Genomic DNA, 24,078 nt, shown 5'->3' on the forward strand with positions numbered 1-24,078 from the left:
TATTAGAAGTCACCTTACAGAGAAAACAATCAACATGAGATACATTCTGTCACAATGCTTATGCTGCTTAGATTTAATGTAGACATATTGGCATTTGAAAGTGCAAATACTGTCTTTATAAAGTCTTTGAAGAACAGAGTTAGCCCTTGTTATTGCTACAGTTAATTCAAAGTGCTAATAGCTAAAAACCAGAAGTTATTCCAAAGTTTGCATGAACAAAACTCACAAGAAAGTTATAAAGATATTTTATTTAAATGATACAGAAAAAAATGTATACTTAAAAGTGATTAAAACTTCACATTAGGAAATGCTAAAAACCCAGTAATGTACATAATGATAAAATCTAAAGTGATGAGAAAACATAAAATGTTTTCATTTGGTCCTGTCACCTAACAAAACTATCATAAATATGAGATTATAGTAATTACTAAAGCTGGTTAAAGGCACATGACAACATAATTCCTTTATACACATCCAGTCATTTTATACAAGGAACTGCTATCCCTTAAATGGAAGAGTGAACTATTTGTTTAAAATATTAACAGTGCACTATGTACCTATAATGAAACCACTTTCTCCAAAGACTCAAACAGATTAACATTGCAAAATAGTATTTCTGTATCACTGACTTCTGAAAATTTTAATAATTTAAGCATATGCAAGTGAAATATAATTTATTCTGGTTTCAACAATAGTTATACAAAGTCACAATTTTTCCCAGGAAACCATTCACTTCACAGTTGCAAAAACACACTGTAGCTTTTCTGTTAGGGTCTGCCATGCTTTCAGCTAGCTGGATGTTTAACCACTCACTTCAAATTTACATGTCCAGCCAGGCACGGTGGCGTGGGCCTGTAGTCCCAACTACTTCGAAGGCTGAGGCAGGAGGATCACTTGATCCCAGGAGTTCAAAGACAGCCTGGGCAACATAGAAGACCCTGTGTCTTAAAAAAAAAAAAAAAAAGTATATGTCCTTAAATCTGAAAGAAAACCAGCATTTATGTACCAAGTAAAACATTCTATCTCAAGCTATTGCATTTAACACTAAAAAGCATAGTTCACTCTGTAATCTACAACATTGTCTGAGTCTCCATTACCAATTATAACTTCATGTCAGAGTAAGAGCTCCCAAACATCTGTAAAAACTCAAAATTCAAGAGTCAAAGAAGGGGCTGAGCACATGAGAAGCGGAGACGGGTGACAGGGTCAGGTGAGGAAGTGCTCTGAGATGCGTAGGATTCCTCCGGGCCCAAAGCCGCTTGTGGCACCACATGTGTACAGGAACGAAGGGCCTCCTGTGAGGGCTCCCAGTGGTCCCAAGACACAGCAAGGTGCCTAAAGGAGGCTGGAGACATTGGCGTGGGCATGGAGGTGCTAGCAACTATTTTCAGACTGCTAACAATGAGACTATGTCCATTTCTTCTTTACACAGTTACCACTGACCTTCCTTTAAAATCCCACAGGGAGAACATGCTGTTTTTAGCAGAAATGTCAGTTTTCATTAACTCCTTGAAAATTTAGCGTATTAACTTTTAGTTCCATGAGCTTCAGTTTCCACACCTGTCAACTGCTGTATAAAGCAGGTTTCCTGCAAGTTCTGATGTAAGTGACCTGACAGGAGGCACTAACTTTGTCCTTCTCACCATGCCCCTAAGCATCTGGAGTGAGTATTCTCAATATACACTTATTTAATAACAGAGTTATCCGACACTCAGAAAACAGCCTCCACTGTGTAAGGCAGCAGATCTCAGGATGGGGTGATCTGTAGGGAGGCAGAAATTCTATAAATAACACCAAACGAAAGCTGATTGTGTCATCCAACACATTTTTATGAGGAAGTCAGAATAATTAGAAGATGGCAGAATTTTTTTTCCCAATTGGGTAAAATTGTTCATTCTTCCTGTATTCCCATTTCTTAAGAATGATCTAGCCAACAGTCATTGAATATAAGCTGACAGAAATTAATATAATTTCAACATAAAATGGTCTAATGTGTGAATTTAACTATATTGGAAGGTACAAATCCTGTCTTTATGAGGTCTTTGAAAGGCAGGGTACCTTCTCTAAAAAGTAGTCACTTAGAACCAACTTTTACAAAAGAAAGAGTCTCAGCCCCCAACCCCCGCCAGCCTGGGCAACATAAGGAGACTCTGTTTCTAAAAAAAAAATTTTTAAAAATTAGCCAAGCATGGTAGCACATGTTTATAATACCAGCTACTTGGGAAACTGAGGTGGGAGGATTGCTGGAGCCCCCAGGTGGTCAAGGCTGCAGTGAGCTGTGATCATGCCACCGTACTCCAGCCTCGACAACAGAGTGAGACGCTGTCTCAAAACAAAAAGGAGTCTATCTCAGAGTTCAATGAATGGATAATTCTAGTGTGGACAACTCTGGTGTAAACATGACTGAAAATAATTCACAAATAGTCTGTTACAGCTCCATCCACTGAAAATTGTCATAAAAGACATTTTTCAAACGAGTTCATTTTTAGAAAAACCACTCCAGATATCTTACCTTCGGAAATCATCCAAGGAGTGTGATAAACATGACAACCCCCATAAACTGGGTAAACAACAACAATGGAGTGAAAAAGGACCACACATGCCATAAAGCAATGTTGAAGCTGAAAAGAACAAGACATAAACAGTTGACAACTCCAATATGCATCAATAATTTTATTCTAGAATCCAGATTTAAAGAATTCAATGTAGAAAAGTTCATCCAGTCAGCAACTTTCTCTATGTATCATATTTCTCAGGTATGTGACTTAGCCAATGCTGGAAAGGAAAACTCTAGATATAATTACACAAGTATCACAATTTCTTCAAGAAGGCCCTGGAACTGGAACCACTAAAGGTCTCCTAATAGGAGTTGACATGGCTTAATAGAAACTGAAGTCTCTTAGTTTCTGCACTTGAACAAGAATTTAAATGGCTACAGCCCATTTTTATGACATCACACACTAAACTATCATGGTAAAAAAGACCAAAGTATTGTCTCTTAAAAACAGAATGAAAACAGTTATCACTTATAGGCTGCTATTATATCTTTCATTGAGAAAAACACTATTCCTGTCATCAAAGTAAAATTAAAACACTAATTATAAAGATTTTTAATGACTGAAATTTCTAAGAACAGAATAGGGAAAACTATATTCAAATAAGTTCAGATGGTTATTGGTTTTAATATATAATAGTTTGATAAGTATGAGTATTAAATAACTATAATCACAAATCACACTGTCTAAAAAATTAACATTTCTGGAGATGATCTTACCCTCATGGGAAAAAGTAAAACAACATATCTGCATGCCCCCACATACAGGTTAACAATAACCACATCACACTGTCAAACAACCTTGAACTTCAACTACAGAAAATAAGTCATAGAAAGAATATGTATAAAGGTATATGGTTCTTCCAAAATAAAAATTCAATTAGGCCGGGGGTGGTGGTGCACGCCTGTAATCCAGCACTTTGGGAGGCCAACACAAGCAGATGGCTTGAGGCCAGGAGTTTGAGACCTGCCTGAGCAGCACAGTGAAACCCCATCTCTACAAAAAATACAAAAAATAGCCAGATGTGGTGGCACATGCCTGTGGTCCCAACTACTCGGGAGGCTGAGTGAGGCAGGAGGATCACTTAAGCCTGGGAAGTCGAGGCTGCAGTGAGCTGTGATCATGCCACTGCACTCCAGCCTGGGTGACACAGTGAGACCCTATCTCCAAAAAGAAAAAAAAATCCAATTGATATAAAGAAAGAAAAAACTAGAGAGCTACACACAACATAGGAAAAGTAGTTTTCTTTCTGGTTGGATCATAGGATATATTTCCTTTGCGTTTTTATGTAATTTACAGATTTTTTTTCCCTCGGTGAGCAAGTATTACTTTTATAAACCCAAAAAACCCTGTATTTTTCATTGAGTATTTAATTAACTTATGAAGAAGGTTATTCATTGTGGCATTGTTTGGGTATAAATATAACGAAGTCCAGCAACAGAAGACAGGTTAAATAAATCATGTTATGTCCATGCTGTGAAAACTATGCAACTGTTTAAAAAAATGAGACACATCTATATGTACCATTATGGAAGAATCTCAAACTATAAGGATCCACTGAAAAACAAAAGGAAAAAAGGACAAACAACCACTTTGGAAAGCAGTTTGGCATGATTTACTGAAGTCAAAGGTACGTACATCCAACAATTTTACCCCTTGGGGTACATATATATACATATATACATACATCTCTACACCCAACAGAAATGTGTTCACTGTGCTACAAGAGCCATGTACAAGAATGCTCTTTATAGCATCCTTCATAGTAACCCCAAACTGAAAAAAATCTAAACACAATCAACAAGGGAAAAGAAAACTGGGATTCAATTAAACAATGGAATGCTAAAGAGCAATGAAGATGAGTCACTGTTCCCGGCGACAATATGAAAGAACTGCACACAATGCTGCACACAGCCAGCTCAATGTGAAGGAATACACCCTGTACAAATCCATTTCTATAAAGTTCAAAAGCGTAGCTGAAACAAAAATAGAATATCTAATGGAAGCAAAGCAAGTAGTTACCATGAAGGTCAGGGCAGTATTTACCTGTGGCAGGAGGGAAGGTGTAGTAACTGGGAGGGAGAATGAAGGGGGTTCCCAGTGTGCTGGCTCAGTTTACACCAATGATCACTTCATGAGAATTCATTCACTAATTCATTCATCTCAGTTTTTTCCACTTTTCTATATGTACTGTATGTCATAATAAAATAGATTTAAAAAGCAAAATGCAGAATATGTACAGAATGTCACCATCTGTGCTTTAAATAACTAGATCCATAAATAGAAGCAGAAAGAGATACTAATGAAAAGGGAACCAGAGAGCATGAATGACCAGGAGACTATTTTTCTGTTTTAACTTTTTTTCTTTCGAAGTTTGGACCAAGCATATCACTATCTGATCAAAAAAAAAAATTTGTTGTTCATTCCTGTTAGTCATTTCAAAGTTAACTTACCAAATTCCTGCTGCAATAAAGGAGGCAGTGGTAATGGGTATCAAGGCCGGATACGTGACATCATATTCTCCAATTCCACAATACCATTCCAGGTAGACTATGCAGTAAAATGCAATTGATAAACTGACAAGCAACAAGGCACTGCCACAGAGAAACCAGCTGTGGAGATAAAAACAGTAAGAGGTCTGACAGCACTTAATGAATCGTCAGATATCTTAAAAGTTTTTACTAATAGCTTAAAAATCTGCTTCTAAGAATATCAAGTGTTGCAGAGGGAGCCATACTTAAACAATCCATGCTTTCAGAAAGTCTCAATCTATGGGAGATGGGGGTGAGAAAAAGAGATACACAACTCAGGAAAGAATGAAAAGTAAGACTTGAAATACAAGCATTTATATACACACTCTCATCAGCCAACCAACCAAGGGAAAATTCTGGTCATGACAATGCATTTTCTTTAAAAATACAAGGAAGAGGCCGGGCGCAGTGGCTCACGCCTATAATCCCAACACTTTGGAAGGCCGAGGCAGGTGGATCACCTGAGGTCAGGAGTTCGAGACCAGCCGACCAACACGGAGAAACCCTGTCTCTACTAAAAATACAAAATTAGCCAGGCGTGGTGGCGCACGCCTGTAATCCCATCTTCTTGGGAGGATGAGGCAGGAGAATCGCCTGAACCCAGGAGGCAGAGGTTGCAATGAGCTGAGATGGCACCATTGCACTCCAGCCTGGAGTGCCTGGGCAACAAGAGTGAAACTCTGTCTCAAAAAATAAAATAAATAAAAACAAAAATACAAGGAAGATAGTGGCTTTCTGGTTGTTTCTGAAGTTTTGAGTGTGACAGGATTAAAGAAGTTTATCAGTGGGAAACTTCATTCCTCCAAGTTAAGTGGACTTTCTTGGAATACTGGAAGACAATTAGGAAGATCAATAATTCAAATTTGCTCTCATAAAAGATTTCTAAATGAAATCCTCCCATTTTCAAAATATCTTCTACTCACCACCTCACCCTCAATGCCAATGCCTTTTTACTCCCTTCCAATTCCACCTGTGACCTGATTCAGCAAGTGTGAGGCAAGCTGGACAACCCCTTCCGTCCACCCCAGCTGGACTTGGGGACTGAAGTCCCTTTCCCATTCTCCCAACTCAATCCAATATCCCATCATCATCTGCTTCTCTATGGGAAAAGCCTGACAATCCATGTGGAAGAGAGAGGGAGAACAGATGGCTACAACAGATAAGTTACAAAGGCACAAAGTGAACTTCCAATAATGGCAAGGTTCCGGATTCCATGAAGGCTTTTTACGATGATGCAATTCTGAGATTCGGAGTCATGAGAGGCTGTAGAGGGAAGGGGTTAAGAGCACAGCCTCTGAAATCTGTCTGTATGGGTTTGAATCTTAACTTGAGCAAGACTAGTTTTGTGACTCTAGGCAAATTACCTAACCTTTGTGTGTTTCAGAAATATTGACAGTACTTAACTCAGAATAGCTGTGAGAATTAAATCAAGTGGTCAGCAAAGTGCTCCTCACAGCTGACTCTCAATCATAATCATTATTATTCCACTCAAGTTATTTTTATTTTCATTTATTTATTTTTGAGCCGGAGTCTTGCTCTGTCGCCCAGGCTGGAGTGCAGTGCTGCAATCTCAGCTCACTGCAACCTCCGCCTCCCGGGTTCACCAATTCTCCTGCCTCAGCCTCCCGAGTAGCTGGAATTACAGGCACCGGCCACCACGCCCAGCTAATTTTTGTATTTTTAGTAGAGATGGGGTTTCACCATGTCCATGTTGGCCAGGCTGGTCTCGAATTCCTGACCTCAAGTGATCCACCTGTCTCAGCCTTCCAAAGTGCTGGGATTACAGGGGTCAGCCACCGTGCCCAGCCATCACTCAAGTTATATCCATGAGGAAAAAATTTCCATGTTCATCTTCAGGAATCTTCAAAGACCTCTCTTCTGCTAGAGCATGCAATCTCACTGGGGGGAGTATCGCCCCCAAAGTGAAGAAAAAAATCTGGCTCTAATTGTATGTATAAAGCATAGACATGCATGCAGTATATAAGTGAATATATAGTTTATCTAATTCCACATTCCACAGGAATGATTAGGAAAAAAATGTCTAAAAAGGCCTTTTATCATTACCCCTAAGGAGTCTTTTTAGACATTTTTTTTCCTTTGCCAACATGTGGATATAAGAAAAAAAAAATTTTTTTTTTGAAACGGAGTCTCACTGTTGTTGCCCAGGCTGGAGTGCAACGGCACGATCTCGGCTCACTGCAACCTCCACCTCCCAGGTTCAAGCTATCCTCCTGCCTCAGCCTCCTGAGTAGCTGATATTACAGGTGCCCAACACCACACCCAGCTAATTTTTGTATTTTTAGTAGAGATGGGGTCTCACCATGTTGGCCAGGATGGTCTTGAACTCCTGACCTCAGGTGATCCACCCACCTCGGCCTCCCAAAGTGCTCGGATTACAGGCATGAGCCACCATGCCCGGCCTAAGAAAATTTTTTAAACTGCCTGAACAAAATATAATACTATCAGTCAGTGGTCCTCGGCCCTGGCTTTATATCACAGTCACCTTGCACCTTTCTAAGAGAAACTACCTAGTCCCCAGTTTCCAAAATTCTGGGCCTGAGCATCTAGGATTTTAATTTTACTTTCTGTCTTTAACTCCACTGTTGATTTTGATGCACACAAGCAGTGTATTTTAAACTGTGATTTCTAAAGCATCACAGTGTTGTTTTGTTATTATTTATTTACTTATTTTTTTTGAGATGGAGTCTCGCTCTGTCGCCCAGGCTGGAGTGCAGTGGCGCGATCTCGGCTCACTGCAAGCTCCGCCTGCTGGGTTCACGCCATTCTTCTGCCTCAGCCTCCCAAGTAGCTGGGACTACAGGCGCCCGCCACCATGCCCGGCTAATTGTTTTTTGTATTTTTAGTAGAGACGGGGTTTCACCGTGTTAGCCAGGATGGTCTCGATCTCCTGACCTCGTGATCCGCCTGCCTCGGCCTCCCAAAGCGCTGGGATTACAGGCGTGAGCCACCGTGCCTGGCCTGTTTTGTTTTTAATACGGACCTGCTCTCCCATTTTTGAACAATATAAAGAACCTTAAGGCCTCAAGCTTCTAAATTTAGGCTAGAACCAGAGGAAAAAGAAATAACCTCAGGCATCAGAAGAACGAGCCATTTTAGCCATTTTCCAAAAGCAGAACTCAGCCGGCACTGTCTTTTGTGCAGCCCTCTCATTTCATGGCTGTTCAATGCCCCCCAACCCCCCTTAATGAGTCCTTCCCAAGAAAACAATGCAACTCAAAATCCTCAGCCTTTGAGAATGCATTTCTGCCTTTTTCTCCCTAAGATGACACCTTGTTGAGGACAGATCTATGACTTCTACTTTCTTTCCAACCCCCACAGCCCTGGTCCCAGTGTCTGCGTCCTGGCTTTGCCACACAGCAGCTACGTGGTCCTGGGCACTCCACTTCACTGCAGTTGCCCCCAAATATCTTATGTGTGACCATTTCTTACTCTGCCATTTCTTTAAACTACTAAAAATACCCAATATAAGGACACAAATAGAGAAGTTCTCTCACATCTCCTAAAACCTCAAAAAGGTCTCAGTCCTGAGGTTGACCTGGACTAGATATCCCTCCTAGATGCTCCCATAATACCCTGTGCCTACACTTACAGAGCACATACCATGCGGCCTGGTAACTTGTCTGCTGCAGCCTAGAATGAGCTGTTGGAGAGCTAGAAATGCACCTTCCACGTGTTTGGCACCGACAGCCAAACACATCTCAGCCTCCATAAAGTATCTGATGAAGGAAAGAGCAGCTGCTATTGGTGGTGGTTAAAGTACCCATCCCCTCCAGCCAGGTGCAGTGGCTCACACCTGTAATCGCAGTACTTTAGAAGTCAAGGTGGGAGGATCACTCTAGCCCAGAAGTTTGAGACCAGCCTGGGCAACATGAAGAGACCTCGTCTCTACAAAAAATAAACCAAATTAGCCAGGCATGGTGGTGTGCGCCTATAGTCCTAGCTACTTGGGAGGCTGAGGTGGGAGCATCACTTGAGCCTGGGAAGTCAAGGCAGCAAGCCATGATCGCACCACTACACTCCAGCCTGGGTGACAGAGTGCAGCAAGACCCTGTCTCAAAATAAAAATAAAAATAAAGTATCCATCCCTCTTTTCCCAGCCCAAGTTCTAAGAAAGATGACTGAGTCAAGCTGATGAAGATTAAATGTCTGTTATACTGATGCAGCCGTGGGAAGAATATGGCTTTGGTGAGTGATGACAAAGCACTTCCTAATACTGGGTCTCTGACACCCAGAAACAGCCTTACCCACTGGGTTCCAGGTCAAAATGAAAACCTAGAGACCTCTTCCTGTGGGGACTGCCCCCGTGAAATGACACCATGGGAAGGCAGACCAGACTCTGCGCTTCCTATGGGCAGCCGACTTGCAGCAGAAGAAGGTGCTGAGCTAACTTCGTCCAGTTCTTCATCACACACTCAATCAGTCACGCCACCTCCCACAAAGGAGTGAGTGACATGGAAGGGCAGAAGATGGGAGTGTTTAGGGAAAGTTTCTCCCTTAGAAAGTAGAGGACAGTTTAAATAAACTCCCCTCTGCCTACTTTCCCCTGTGGGCTTTTTCCTTGTGGCTCGGCAGTCTCCTCCGCCAGAAGTCACTGCTCCTCCTGAAGGCCCTTGAGGAGAAATCATGTGTCCTGCCATGATACGAGGGGACCACAGTCCTGTCTGCATCTTCCTACCCCCACTGGTACTTCCAAATTATTACTCTTGACCCTAAGCACACCAGCCCTCCCAATGCCATGATGCTCACCAACATACCTCTCCCTTCCATTTCTTATCCAAGGGTCTCCACATCACTCTCCAATGTGCAGTAAGGACCCTAGGATATGATTCCAACCCTCTCCTCCATGTCAACTCTGGAGACTATACTGAAAGGATCTCAGTCCCTGTGAATGAGGAACTACTGGACATCTGGTCTGGCCACAAAGTTCTCACTCCTCCCACTGTGGACCTTCACCTCCACTCTAACGCAGTCACACCCTGTAGTTACCTTGTCAGCTGTAACTACCCTCTGAAACCAACCCTGAGACCCAATTCCCACTGGCCACAGTTCTCGACTCTTCCTCCCAGTACTCTTGTACTTGGTCTTTGAAGACCTTCGGTCAGTCTTTCTCCCTCTTTTCCCCAAACGGATTAGGTTCTTCTTAAATTTACTACCTTCCTACAACACATTTATTTGCACACAAATAATTTCCAGTTCTATTCCACTCTACTGTATATGCCCAGAGCACACACCCTCTCATTGGTTTTATTTTTTTCCAGCTTTATTGAAGTATAATTGACAAATTAAAATTTTATATATTCAAGGTATACAGTGTGATGACTTGATATATATATACACACACATGAATATATACATATATACATATATAAATATATATGTGTGTATACATATACACACACACATTGTGAAATGATTACCACAATCAAGTTAATTATCACACTCATCACCTCACATAGTTACCACTGGTAGGGGAACAGGGGGAGGACACAAGACCTACTCTTAGAAAATTTCAAGTATACAATACAGCATTATTAACTATAGTCACTATACTGTATGTACATTAGATCTCCAGACCTTATTCATCTTATAACTAAAAATATGTACCCTTTGACCCCCATCTCATATTCATCTTCGTATCACCAGCACCTCCAACACAGGGCCTGGCAGAGAGTAGTAGGTGCTTACTGTTTGAAGAATTCAACTAACAAAATATAACACGAAAAATCAGACTTGGGTTTAATTTACAAAGCAATAAAATTTTCTTACCTGCTAGTGTGGAAGTTTTCTTTAAGGGTTTTAAAGAAGTCAACATAATAGGTCACAACAATGGATGCCAAAATCCAGAATCCAGAATGGATATTAAGTCTTGGAAGAGGTTTCTCCTTTTTCTCAACAGCTGCAGAGGTTTCTGCAAATAAGGAAGATTTCAACTTATTAAGTTACCACAATTTTGCGAGGAAAAATTACACTTAAGCCAAATAAAATCATTTCCTAGAGCTAAGAAACAGTCTCTCCCATGATAACAAATCCTTCTGTAAAACCCTTGAGATAGGTTTATATTTACAAAAAATAAGAGCCCACTATAAAATACGGTCAATACAGTCAATTTATTTCCTCTAAATACATTGTGAAATCAAATTTACACTTTCATCGTTTTTCGGAAATAACAATGTCACCTGGAAATGTAAGAATTTTAATATTATGTTTCACATTTCTTCTAGGAAAGCAATTAGTCTTGTTAATTAGGAAAAATGCCAAAGGCAAACATTAGCGCATGAACTGGACTTGTGGTCTTCCAAGAACACTTTTATAACTAAAAAAAATTTTTTTTTTTTTGAGTCGGAGTCTTCCTCTGTAGCCCGGGTTGGAGTGGAATGGTTTGATCTCGGCTCACTGCAACCACCGGCTCCCAGGTTCAAGCAATTCTCCTGCCTCAGCCTCCCGAGTACCTGGGATTACAGGCGCCTGCCACCACGCCGGGCTAATTTTTGTATTTTTAGTAGAGACGGGGTTTCACCGTCTTGGCCAGGCTGGTCTATTTGGCCAGGTTGGTCTCGAACTCCTGACCTCGTGATCAGCCCGCCTCAGCCTCTCAAAGTGCTGGGATTACAGGTGTGAGCTACTCTGCCCAGCCTATAACTAAATATTTTAGTTACTTTAAACACAGCTCAAAAGTGGAAACGGCACACCAGAGCTCTAGTTCCAGCACAGCACTGTCTAGACAGGTGATGGACAAGACATTTTTCCTGTCTGGAACGCAATCTGAAAGAATGGGTGGATGGGGGTTGGGTCAGATGGATGATTTCTATTAAGCTTTCCGGGGATTCTGACATGCCCTCTACGTTCACGTGAGAATCAATGGTCCACATCTGAGGTTTTGGGCCTTTAGATGACCATCGGAAACCCTGGGAAGCATGTTCATAATATTCTGGGATATCCTCAAAATGTATACATCATCATGCCTGGGCATGAGGTTATTCGTGTTTATTTTGAAAAGGTAATAAATGGACACGGTTTTAAAACATATGAGATAAAAAATATCCAAAATGAAGTATCTGTCTCCCATCCTTAACCTCAGATCTAATCCCCAGAAGCAACCACCACTTACAATTTCTACTGAATTCTTCCATATTCTACGCATCCACAGGTGAACATATATCACAAGTTACCTGTTTTGTACCCAAATGGCGGCATACCATAGTGTTCCACACTTCCCTTTGAAAATCATCCCCATTGGTACATACGAGTCGACCTGGCGTGTCAGGTATACATATACCCAAATTTACTTAACCAGCTTTCTGCTGACGGGCAAGACAGATATTTCTAGTAATTCGCTATTACAAGCAATCCTGAAGTGAAACACTGCGCACATCATTGTACACTGCGGTACAGGCATGTTTCTGGTAAATCCTTAAGACTTAAAACTGGTGGGTATTTTTAATTTTAATCGCTATTTCCAAACAGGTGTCAAATCAGCTCTCCAGAGAATTCTGAAGCGCAGCTGAGATGACGATGCACAGCACTCCGCGATTCTAAGGATCTTCCCTGACATTAAATATTCGACTTGCAAAGCCGAAACTCAGTCCTTCCAGACTGGGCCAGGGCTGCCGGAGGCCGGCCGTTTTCCGACGCCTCGCCTCTGAGAACCTCGGGGCGGCTTGGTGCGCGCCTCACCCGGCCCGGCGTCACCCTCGCGGTCCAGCTGGGCCTCGGCGTCCGGCAGGAGGAGGAATCGCCGCCGGAGCTGCTGCCGGGCCCGCGAAGAGTCCATCTTGGTACCGCCCCGAAATGCGACGGAAGTGACGTCAGACACAGCGCTTCCGGCGTCGGCTCCGGTTCTGGGCCTCCTGGCGTTTGGATTGGAGACTGTGTTCTCTTCGCTGTTTAGTTAGCGAGCAGTTAGGGTGGAGTCGGCCTCAAAGGTTCCGCTCTCATGTCGGCAAGTGTGATTTGAATTTTACAACACTGAGCTTTCCCGGTGGAAGAGTTCCCAAGTTCATTCCGACCTACGGAAGCCCAGGAGGACCAGGATTACCGCTGCCGCTGGATGCGTCCAGGGCCGGGATGCGCGACCGTGAGTCGCTGCGCTTCCGAAGCCCTCGCAGGCTTCCGGGTGCCAGAGCAGGAGACATACCCTCTGTCCAGCCCTCCACTCTCAGCCCCCAGTTTTTTTCCTACTTTTGCTTTTCAGGAGTCGTCCAGCAAGACTTGAAAGGAGGAGAAAGGCCTGCTGGACAGGATGCTAGAGCCTGGCAGTGACCACTTGGGGGCCCCTGGGCATTAAATAAACTTCTTGGGGCCCGTTTCGTTATTACACTTGGCTCTAGATTTGTTGTGCGTTTCAGTGAGAAGTACCTGTATGTGGTTCATGTGAGCCTCCTCCTCGCCACTTGTGAAAAATCCTCCCAGCCTGAACCGAGGGAACTAAATTGCTTTCCCAGCAAACTGCTGTTTTCCACACTGCTCACGTCCACAAACTGTGTGTTATGAGTTCACAACTTTTTCTTCGTCAATAATCCCGCGTATTACTCTCCCAGCCGTTTCCCAGCGAGTCATGTGCTGAGAAATGGTGGGCTTAGCCACGCAAACGTTTACTGAGCATCTACTATTTGGTAGGAGCTGTTAGGCACCATGCTAGCAGTGGAGATAAAGATGAGTAAGACATGGCCTTGCACGTGAGGAGCTCCTTGTCCAAAGAAAACCACAGAGGTATATTACAAGAAAACTCCATTTGTAAATGTATGAAAGCATTTCATCAATGCAGCCAACATTTTCTGAGCAGCTGCATGTGATAAAATGATGAGGACAGAAGAATCTAGTAGAGGAAGCAGCTTCAATACAGTGCCATAATAAAAACACTGTACATGGGGCATAATAGAAACACTGTACATATAAAGGGCAGTTTATTCTGCTGCAGAGTGGGAGAGCAGGGAGAGTGGTTTCAGGTGAGTTGAATACAGGGGTGGAGAACCAGCTACATAGGAAGTAAAATTTGAATTAGTAGGCACTGTTTAACATCTTCGATGTGTTGGGGTGTTTGTAAAAGGAATGTAATAAGAAATACTCAAGAAAAGAGTGCCAGCCCCGCGCGGTGGCTCACGCCTGTAATCCCAACACTTTGGGAGGCCGAGGCGGGCGGATCACAAGGTCAGGCGTTCGAGACCAGCCTGGCCAACATGGCGAAACCCCGTCTCTACTAAAAATACAAAAGTTAGCCAGGAATGGTGGCCGGCACCTGTAATCCCAGCTACTCTGGAGGCTGAGGCAGGACAATCACTTGAACCTGGGAGAAGGAGGCTGCAGTGATCCTGCCACTGCACCCCAGCTTGGGCAACAGAGTGAGATTCCCTCTCAAAAATAAAAATTAAAAAAATTTTTTAAAAAAAGAGAAATACCAAATCTCTACTGATTTATCATTTCTTCAGCCTTTCTTCCCCGTTCGGAGCACAGGATTTAACAGCTGGGTGGATCATATGGCCTTTCTAAACAATACCTCCTTTATCCTGTTTTTTTTTTCTTTTTTTTTTTCTTTCAAGACTCCTAAAGAACTGGATTCATTTATTCAAAGCCAACTGAAGTCTTTGCCCTCTCTTCTTCTCTTTCGTACAGGGTTAGAAGCCTTGTTAACAGGAAGTGAATTTGTCCCATCAAATACAATCTTCTGTTGATTGTCTCCTCGAAAAAGGGTCAGTGCAGGGCCTCCGTGGTAACTGAATACTCCCAAGAGCATCGCCGCTATCCCAGGTTCCCATACATGGTATGTTCAGGTCAGATCAGGTTTCTCCTTTTGTGGTTTCGGGGCCTTTGAATTTGGATCTGAAATCCTTCCAGAGTTTTTTCTCTGCAATTTTAAATGGCACTACTTGCACAGCATATTGATGATACTTAAAAGGAGGTTGGAAAAATTCCAGTATTTAATGACCACATCTTCATTTCTGAGGTCCATTAAAGAAGCTCTTTGGGCAGGTGCAGTGGCTCATGCCTGTAATCCCAGCACTTTGGGAGGCTGAGGCAGGTGGATCACCTCAGCTCAAGAGTTTGAGACCAGCCTGGCCAACATGGTGAAACCCCGTCTCTACTAAAAATACAAAAAAAAAAAAAAAAATTAGCTGGGCATGGTAGCAAGCGCCTGTAATCCCAGCTGCCTGGGAGGCTGAGGCAGGAGAATGGCTTGAACCCAGGAGGTGGAGGTTGCAGTAAGCCAAGACCACCCATTGCACTCCAGCCTGGGCAGCAAGAGTGAAACTCTGTCTCAAAAAAAAAGAAAGAAAAGAAAAGAAACCCTTCAATGTGTGTACTGTGGCACCCTAATTATAGATAGATATGTGATACCAGATTTGCTACCAATTAAGAAATTTTCATTTTCAATGTGGATTACTTGTGGGGAACAAATGAATTTCATTGTGACCTTTACTGGCCCCCCACTTAGCAACATAGTTAAATCCAAGGTGTGTATAGACTGTCAAATCCTGCCTCCATCCCTGTGGGTCTTTGGGCAAGTTATTTTATTGTTCTAAGTATCAGTTTGCTCATCTGTGAAACATCGGGTATTGGAGTGAAGATACATGTATACAGATTGTTTAGCTTAGTGCCCGGCATATATAGTTTGCCTCGAAACAGCAGTAGTTACTATTCTTAGTAATTTGGCTTGCCAGGCCTTCAAGATCCGGCACCTGTTCGCCCCTTGATCAGTGTTCCCTCGTCCCTGGGTTCCAGTGATTCTTTATTCATGTCTCTCTTCCAAAAATTACCAAGCTTTATTGTTATTTTCCTTTTGCCTGTGTTTCCCCCAGTTGATTGGGAGAAACAACCATGTCTTGGTATCCCCCAGTATCTTGCAAACACCAAGCACACGGCAGGAACTCCATTACCCGTGCTTACTTTGGTCCTTGAGCACAGCTAACTGGTCTTCAATACGGACATACATGTGTCTGCCTACCTCTGAGAAACCACTGCTGCTTTCTATAGTGGTCCTGCTCAGATCCCAGAGACTGACCCCGTCCTAGGGGAGGGCACAAGACCCAAAACAGACTTCTCATCCTCCACGTCTTAGGCTGGGAAGATGTTCACGGTTGCTTTGATATGGTGAGCTGTGAGGTCAGTTTGGGCTTGGGGCTGCTGTTCTGGAAATGGGAGCCCACGTGGGAAGGAAGCACTGAGAGGCAAGCTAAGAGGTCTTGGTAGCATTGTGCCGCCTCCCAGATCTAGCCAAGCCTTAGTTAACCCTGTTAAGGAACTGAGCTCTGGAGCTAGCTGCCTGCCTGGCTGTCACTGCCGGTCCTGTCATTACTGACTCTTTGAACCTTGAGAAAGCATCTTATCCACTCTTTGCCTTAGTTTCCTCACTTGCAAAATGGGGTTAAGAATAATACCCACCTCACAGGATTGGGTAAAGATTAAAAGTATTAATACATGCAAAGTCTTTAGAGCAGCCCATAGAAAACTCTCAGTAAATCTTAGCTGTTATTATCCATTGCTGAGACTTTACAGATGGTTAAATTTTCCCTTTTTTAATTAATTTTAATTTCAGTTGTTTTCTGTTACTTGAAACTCTGAGGCCAGACCAGTACCACCCTGTTCTCTCACTGTGCTGTGTAGCTGCCCTGTTGGTCCCCAGGTATTCTGTGAGTGCCTCCAGGAATGAGAATACAGGTAAAGCTCTTAGAAAAGTACCTGGCATATGGAAAGTACTCAGTGAATGTTAATATCTATCATTTAGGATACTGTTCTTCATTCCAAGAAGAAAGCTAGTTTTAAAAAGTTCTTTCATTGATTGTATAAAAACACAATAAAATGTGTGCCTATTTCTACACAGCTGTGATTATTCCCCTGGTAAAAGCTATAGCATTGGAATCCCTAGATCAAAAGATACAAACGTTTTAAAGACTTTTTTTTTTTTTTTTTTTTTAGATGGAGTCTTGCTCTGTCACCAGGCTGGAGTGCAGTGGCATGATCTCGGCTCACTGCAACCTCTGTCTCCTGGGTTCAAGCAATTCTCCTACCTCAGCCTGCCGAGTAGCTGGGACTACAGGCGCATGCCACCATGCCCGGCTAATTTCGGCTAATTTTTGTATTTTTAGTAGAGACGGGTTTTTTTTTTTTTTTTTTTTTGGAGACGGAGTCTCGCTCTATTGCCCCAGCTGGAGTGCAGTGGCGCGATCTCGGCTCACTGCAAGCTCCGCCTCCCGAGTTCACGCCATTCTCCTGCCTCAGCCTCCTGAGTAGCTGGGACTACAGGCGCCCGCCACCACGCCTGGCTAATTTTTAATATTTTTAGTAGAGACGGGGTTTCACCATGTTAGCCAGGATGATCTCGATCTCCTGACCTCGTGATCCGCCCGCCTCGGCCTCCCAAAGTGCTGGGATTACAGGCGTGAACCACGGCGCCTGGCCATTTTAAAGACTTTTGATTGATATTTTCAAAGAAGGTCCAGAAAGGACTTACCATACTACTGTAGTTTAAATTCCCACCAGCAGAGAGCAGGAGAGGCCATCTTCAATGTTTGCACCAACAGCGGGCTTTATCATTTTGATAAATTTTTCCCAAGTGATAGTTGTTGGCCGGGGCGAACTGCCATTTTAACTTGCTTTTCTTTGCTAACAGATTTTTTTATGTTAATCGACTATGCATATGTCTTTTTCCTTTTGGAATTTTCATTTTTGCATATTTTGATAGATCAAGGCTGTCTGTCTTTGAACCTCAAATATGTGGCAAGTCTACTTTTTTTCCAATTTGTTTACCTTTTAAGTTTGATCATGTTCAATATACGTTCATACCTATGTTTTGTTTCTTACTTCTCATACCATGTGATGAAGAGAGTTGGAATGGGCTTCCCTGTAGGGTCTAAATGGAAAAGCATGTTTCATGGAAAGTGTTCAGTCGATGTTAGTGTCTTTCACTTAGGGGACATACTATGTGGTAAAAATCACTTGAATCATCTTCAAGTGAGCCTAGTTATTCCTCACCCATTCATTACTCAAACTGGCTGTACTGTGAGAGGTTCTACCCACGACAGAAACCAACTTTAACCAGCCTGTGATGGTTAATACCGAGTGTCAACTTGATGGGATTGAAGGATGCAAAGCATTGATCCTGGGTGTGTCTGCGAGGGTGTGGCCAAAGGAGATTAACATTTGAGCCAGTGGGCTGGGAAAGGCAGACCCACCCTCAATCTGGGTGGGCACCATCTAATCAGCTGCCAGCGCAGCTAGAATATAAAGCAGGCAGAAAAAAATGTGAAAAGGCTAGACTGGCTTAGCCTCCCAGCCTACATCTTTCCCCTGTGCAGGATGCTTCCTGCCCTTGAACATCGGACTCCAGTTCTTTAGTTTTGGGACTCGGACTGGCTCTCCTTGCTCCTCAGCCTGCAGATGGCCTATTGTGTAACCTTGTGATCGTGTGAATTAATAATAAACTCTCCTTTATTTGTATATATGTGTGTGTGTGTATATATATATATCCTGTTAGTTCTGTCCCTCTAGAGAACTCTAATACACAGCCTAAGCAAAACAGTAGCAGTAATGACAACAGTAATAATGGGCTGTGCACAGTGGCTCACACCTGTAATACCAACACTTCAGGAGGCTGAGGCAGGAGGATCGCTTGAGCCCAGGAGTTGGACACCAGCCTGGGCAATATAATAAGACCTTGTCTCTATCTATAATAATAATAATAATGACAGTAATAATCATTATCATCATAAAATACATGTACAGTTTTTTTAGAAAGAAACCTATTAGAATTCCTCTGAACTGTTTCATAAGATTGAAAGAAAAATAGGATTTCCATCAAGCCTGAGTGAGCGTGAAGCCCAGGAAGCTCATGATGCAGCTTTGAGGACACTGTGCGTCTGTCACATATGGTGTGCCCGCCGTCATCCCTGTGGAACTCACCACTTCAGTGCCTGCCAGCCCTACTTGTGACTCTCAGCACCTGCGCCGCTTTGCCTGGGGTTTTCTCTGGATGCATTCTATTTAAGCAGGGAGATGGAGGGGTTTCTCACAGAAGCGAAGTCAACGTGAGCACAACAGCTGTCTGCTGCACTGGCAGAAAAGGGCCGCGAGTGAGCCTCTAAGGACAGACAGTGTGTTGTTTTCTGAAATAGGATGTTGGGGAGAAGAACAGAGAATAGAGATGCTGGTCTCAACCAAAATATCAGGAACAGGGAAAAGGACAGTTCCTATAACCAGAAAGAAGAGGGGAGGGGTAGGAGGGAGCTGGCCTTGATTGAGAGGCCAGGTGGGCAGGACCCTTGACTATGTAAGTGTCCCCAAGCACTCCTGAAATTTCTGGCTGTGCGGCAACATTTGGGTTCCAGTTCTGTGGGAGGACAATTTCTTTTATTAAATTGCTGCCATTCAGGTTGAGGGCCACTACCAGGCTGGCAAACCTAGAGGAGAATGGAGGTGGGTCCTGGCCGACTGCCCTTCCCAGGCGAACCCTGCAGCCTTGTCAGTCTTGTCACTGGCTGATTGTTCGGTGCCTGGAACTTGGTCTGTTACTGGTTTGCAGATGATCAAATAAAGCAGACTCATTTTTTTCTCTTTCAAAAAAAACCCTATATATTTGAATGATGGCCGTGCCTGATATTACCATCCATAAAACCATGATAAAGGCTTTCTGATCACATGGCCCATCACGGAACCCGCTTAGAAAACCCTGTTGTTTTTAATTAAAACCCTACTTGCAAGATCTTTTTAATAGTGATCTAATCAGTACTGAGAAAGGGAAGGGGGAAAAAAGAAGGGGGTCCTGACCAACGGAAAATGATGACCAGGAGAATACAAAGAAATCAAGGAGACACCTGTTGTGCCAAAACCCTATTGACTCCAATGTAGATACCGCCAGGTTCAACAAGCTAAAGAAGAGACCCAGAGTCAGAGCAAACGAGACATGGAGTGTTACATACAAGAGAGAGTCTACTGGTGGAGGGCTGGCCTGGATAACTGCAACTGCTTTCGAAAGGCATGCAGCTTATATAGCATCTTCTTTTAACACCCACCCCTAACAACCTCCACGCTATCCCTAGCAACCTTCATGCAACCCAAAACTCAGGGCTTCAATATCCCCTGTACAGCTCGTGTTTCGTAGGACAGGACAGGACAGGGGCTCAGATGACAAGGAAAGAATCTCTGGTTGGCCACTCCCGGATTCCCTAATCTGGAACACACATTCAGGTGCATCTGCCATAAAGGTCATTCCCAGGGTCTGCTTAAGTTATTGCTATCAGATGCATTTACCATACAGCACCTGAGTTCAAATCAGTCCTGATTCTGCTACTTACCATGTGGCCTGGGACAAGTCACGTAAGCTCTCGGCACCTGCTCATCTATGAAGAGGGAGCAATAACGCCTCCCTCCTAGAGATTTTGAAAGGCTTAATGATACATGTAAAGGGCTTATCACTATGCCTGGCATATAGGAAGTACCCATGAAAGGGAACAATTCATATTAAAGTGGAATCCAGGCAGTGGGGAAAGGCTGCCCACGAAGGCCTCATGGTCACTCCCAGGGGAGCAGCAGCAGGTCATTGCAATGCGGCCTTGAAGGGGTGAGGCTGGTGGCCATGCCAGGAGAAAGAGGGCAGGAAGCAGTGGAAGAAAGGATGACTGTGGTGCAAACTGGCCATCATTTACCATGCCCCTCACCTGTTAACTATGCCATCCTCACAGCAGCTGGATGAGGCAGTTACTGTTATAATTCCTATTTCATACATGAGAAAATGGAGGCACCAGGCTTTTTTGTTATGAGATTCAAAGGAACTTCTTTCAAGTATTCCTTTGCTATAAATGATTAAACTCTCCCTTTGGTAGTTTAATTACAATTACTGAGAAAATACCTACTTTGTCGGAGTTCAAAAGTCAATCATCCCTCAGGTCTTTGCTCCATAGTCTCAAAGCTAGGAAAGTGGGGGAGCTAGGATACTAACCCAAGCTTTCGGCTGCCAGGCTAAACTGCGTCTCATGACTCAAAGCACCTCAGGACATAAGCTATTTGTCAGTATCAGAAGCCGGGTGCGGTGGCTCACACCTGTTATCACGGCATTTTGGGAGGCCGAGGTGGGCAGATCACCTGAGGTCAGGAGTTTGAGACCAGCCTGGCCAACATGGGGAAACCCCATCTCTACTAAAAATACAAAAATTAGCCAGGCGTGCTGGTGCACACCTGTAGTCCCAGCTACTCTGGAGGCTGAGGCAGGAGAATCACTTGAACCCGGGAAGCGGAGGTTGCAGTGAGCCAAGATCGCACCACTGCACTCCAGCCTGGGCAACAGAGCTAGACTCCACCTCACAGAAAAGAAAGAAAGTCAGTGTCAGCTTCCAGCCCAAGCTGGGGTCCGAGGGGAGTAGGTGGACCGGTGGCGGGTAGCTGAAAGAACACTTGAGGGATCTTATGCAGGTGGGATATGGCTTTATTCTCTGTGTCAGCCTTTGTCTTGGCTGCCTGCTCAGCAGCCCCACTCAGTGCCAGCTCCACAGTCTGCAGCTGCACTCCCCAGTGTGCTCACCATTTCCTGGCTCCACCCACCCACCCCCACCTGCAAGGCAGCCAACTCCATTATGCATGCCTTCTCACAGTGTTCGTGATACATTTATGCACTTCACAGACAATAGCGGCTCAGAGCCAGGGGACGAGCCCACCCATAACATGGTTACATAACTGATTATATGCTGCACGGGATTGTGCACCTGCACTCCAATCCCACTGCGTCATGCTGCACCGGATATTTACCTCGGCCTACTCTTGATGGCAGCGCAGCCATTTCCTTTTCCCTTCCCTGGGGTCATTCTTGCTGAATGCTGGCTCCATGGTGCTGGCCATCTCCATAGATGAGAAGCCAGGAGGGAAGATGTGGCAACCTGGGTGCCCCTTTCCACCCAGACCCGTGGCAGATGTTGCTGATCAAATGCAGCATTTATTTCCCTTTGACAGCCAGGTGGAAGCCTCAAAATCCTGAAGAGCACCGGAAAATCACTGCCAGTTGACTAGAGTTAGTTGTAGTGTCAGATAGAATTTATTCGCCATCCCTTGCTTGAGGGCTTAGGACATGCCCAATAATAGTACAGAAATTCAAAAAGGTATTCGCCAACTGAGGGTCACTTTTATGCCAGTAAGAATCTGCATGTCATCCCCTTGAGAGACTCCACACCTCCTCATCAAGAAGTAGTGAAAATCACATCCAGGTGTGATTTCTCACAAAAGAGAAAGGAATGAAAGAAATTTTAATGTAAAAAGGAAAATCATACCATTTGACCCAGCAATCCCATTACTGGGTATATACTCAGGAATATAAATCATTGTATTATAAAGATACATGCACACATATGTTCATTACAGCATTATTCAAAATAGCAAAGACTTGGAACCAACCCAAATGCCCATCAATGATAGACTGGAAAAAGAAAATGTGGTACATAGGCACCATGGAATACTATGCAGCCATCAAAAGGAACAAGAGACTATCCTCTGCAGGGACATGGATGAAGCTGGAAGCCATTATCCTCAGCAAACTAATGCAGAAACAGAAAACCAGACACCACATGTTCTCACTTATAAGTGGGAGCTGAACAATGAGAACACATGGACACAGAGAGGGGAACAACACACACTGGGGCCTACTGGAGGGCAGCGGTGGGGTGGGGGAGAACATTAGGGAAAGGAGCTAATGCATGCTGGGCTTCATACATAGGTGATGGGATGATCTGTGCAGCAAACCACATGGCACATGTTTACCTATGCAGCAAACCTACACATCCTGCACATGTACCCCAGAACGTATAAAAATAATTAAAAAAAAGAAAATCACAAACGTCAATGTGCAAACACATGTTTGAACACAGTGTATGAGGAAATCCCTCTGCCAACCTTAGAAAAATCAAAGTGTTGCCAGGAGCAGTGGCTCACGCCTGTAATCCCAGCACTTTGGGAGGCCGAGGCAGGTGGATCACCTGAGGTCAGCAGTTCGAGACCAGCCTGAACAACATGGAGAACCCCACCTCTACTAAAAATACAAAATTAGCCGGGCATGGTGGTGCATGCCGGTAATCCCAGCTACTCAGGAGCCTGAGGCAGAAGAACTGCTTGAACCTGGGAGGCGGGGGTGGTGGCTAGCCGAGACCACGCCATTGCACTCCAGCCTGGGCAACAAGAGCGAAACTCTTTCTCAAAAAAAAAAAAGAAAGAAAGAAAGAAAAGAATAGACAAAGGAGAGAAACTGTCAGCCTTTCAAGACTGGCAACCGTGAGCAGAGTGCCCAGCTGTGAGGGAAAGGACAACCATATTAGAATCCCAGCCTGGGTGCTGTAATGCGGCAAGAAGCAGACCTAACATTCAGGAACCGACACAGCACCTGGCACAAAGAGCCCCCAAGATACAGTAGCTAGGCCGGGCGCGGTGGCTCACGCCTGTAATCCCAGCAATTTGGGAGGCCGACGCGGGCAGATCACCTGAGGTCAGGAGTTCAAGACCAGCCTGGCCAACATGGCAAAACCCCGTCTCTACAAAACATACAAAAATTAGCCGGGCGTGGTGATGTGCCCTTGTAGTCCCAGCTACTCGGGAGTCTGAGTCACGAGAATCACTTGAACCTGGGAGGCAGAGGTTGCAGTGAGCTGATATCGTGCCACTGTACTCCAGCCTGGGCGACAGTGAGACTCTGTCTCAAAAAAAAAAAAAAAAAAAGATACAGTAGCTGCCATCATTACAATTGTCTTGAAGTTACTGCCTATCCCTATAGACCCACAACTCTCAAACTCATTCACACAGTAGAGTGCCAGGCACACTTTTGTAGAACATCATGAAATCTGGATAAATTAAGCAAAAAATAGCCAAGTGCTATAAATGTTTATGCTAGCTCTCCTAGCATCTAAATTAGAATCTCATGGCCACAGATGCCAAAAGGCTTAAGAGGACACTAAAACTGAGAAATTCTATGACCTTAACTTTTTTCTGAAACCTGCAAGAGAGACTAC

The 24,078-nt window shown here is 43.8% G+C and overlaps 1 protein-coding gene and 1 long non-coding RNA gene across 3 annotated transcripts; one reads left to right on the top strand and one right to left on the bottom strand.

Moving 5' to 3' along the window:
• Positions 1-229: 229 nt before the first annotated feature.
• On the bottom strand, positions 230-13,305 carry TMEM128 (transmembrane protein 128). Of its 2 annotated transcripts, none has more exons than XM_003816486.5 (5): positions 12,782-13,305; positions 10,874-11,015; positions 5,009-5,167; positions 2,513-2,621; positions 230-944 (listed from the first exon to the last, which is right to left on the bottom strand). In XM_003816486.5, the coding sequence occupies exons 1-4, from the start codon at positions 12,876-12,878 to the stop codon at positions 2,522-2,524; spliced, it is 498 nt and encodes a 165-aa protein (XP_003816534.1). In that variant the 5' UTR covers positions 12,879-13,305; the 3' UTR covers positions 230-944; positions 2,513-2,521. The 2 variants fall into 2 exon arrangements, with proteins under 2 accessions (XP_003816534.1, XP_008967791.1); XM_008969543.4 differs by having other exon boundaries at positions 12,277-13,305.
• Positions 13,057-13,560, top strand: LOC117978781 (uncharacterized). Its single transcript, XR_004669458.3, has 2 exons — positions 13,057-13,181; positions 13,299-13,560. It is a non-coding gene; the product is annotated as an uncharacterized LOC117978781 (long non-coding RNA).
• The last annotated feature ends 10,518 nt before the right edge of the window (positions 13,561-24,078 follow it).

Source organism: Pan paniscus, chromosome 3 (assembly GCF_029289425.2).
Source record: "Pan paniscus chromosome 3, NHGRI_mPanPan1-v2.0_pri, whole genome shotgun sequence".
Lineage (NCBI taxonomy): Eukaryota > Metazoa > Chordata > Mammalia > Primates > Hominidae > Pan > Pan paniscus.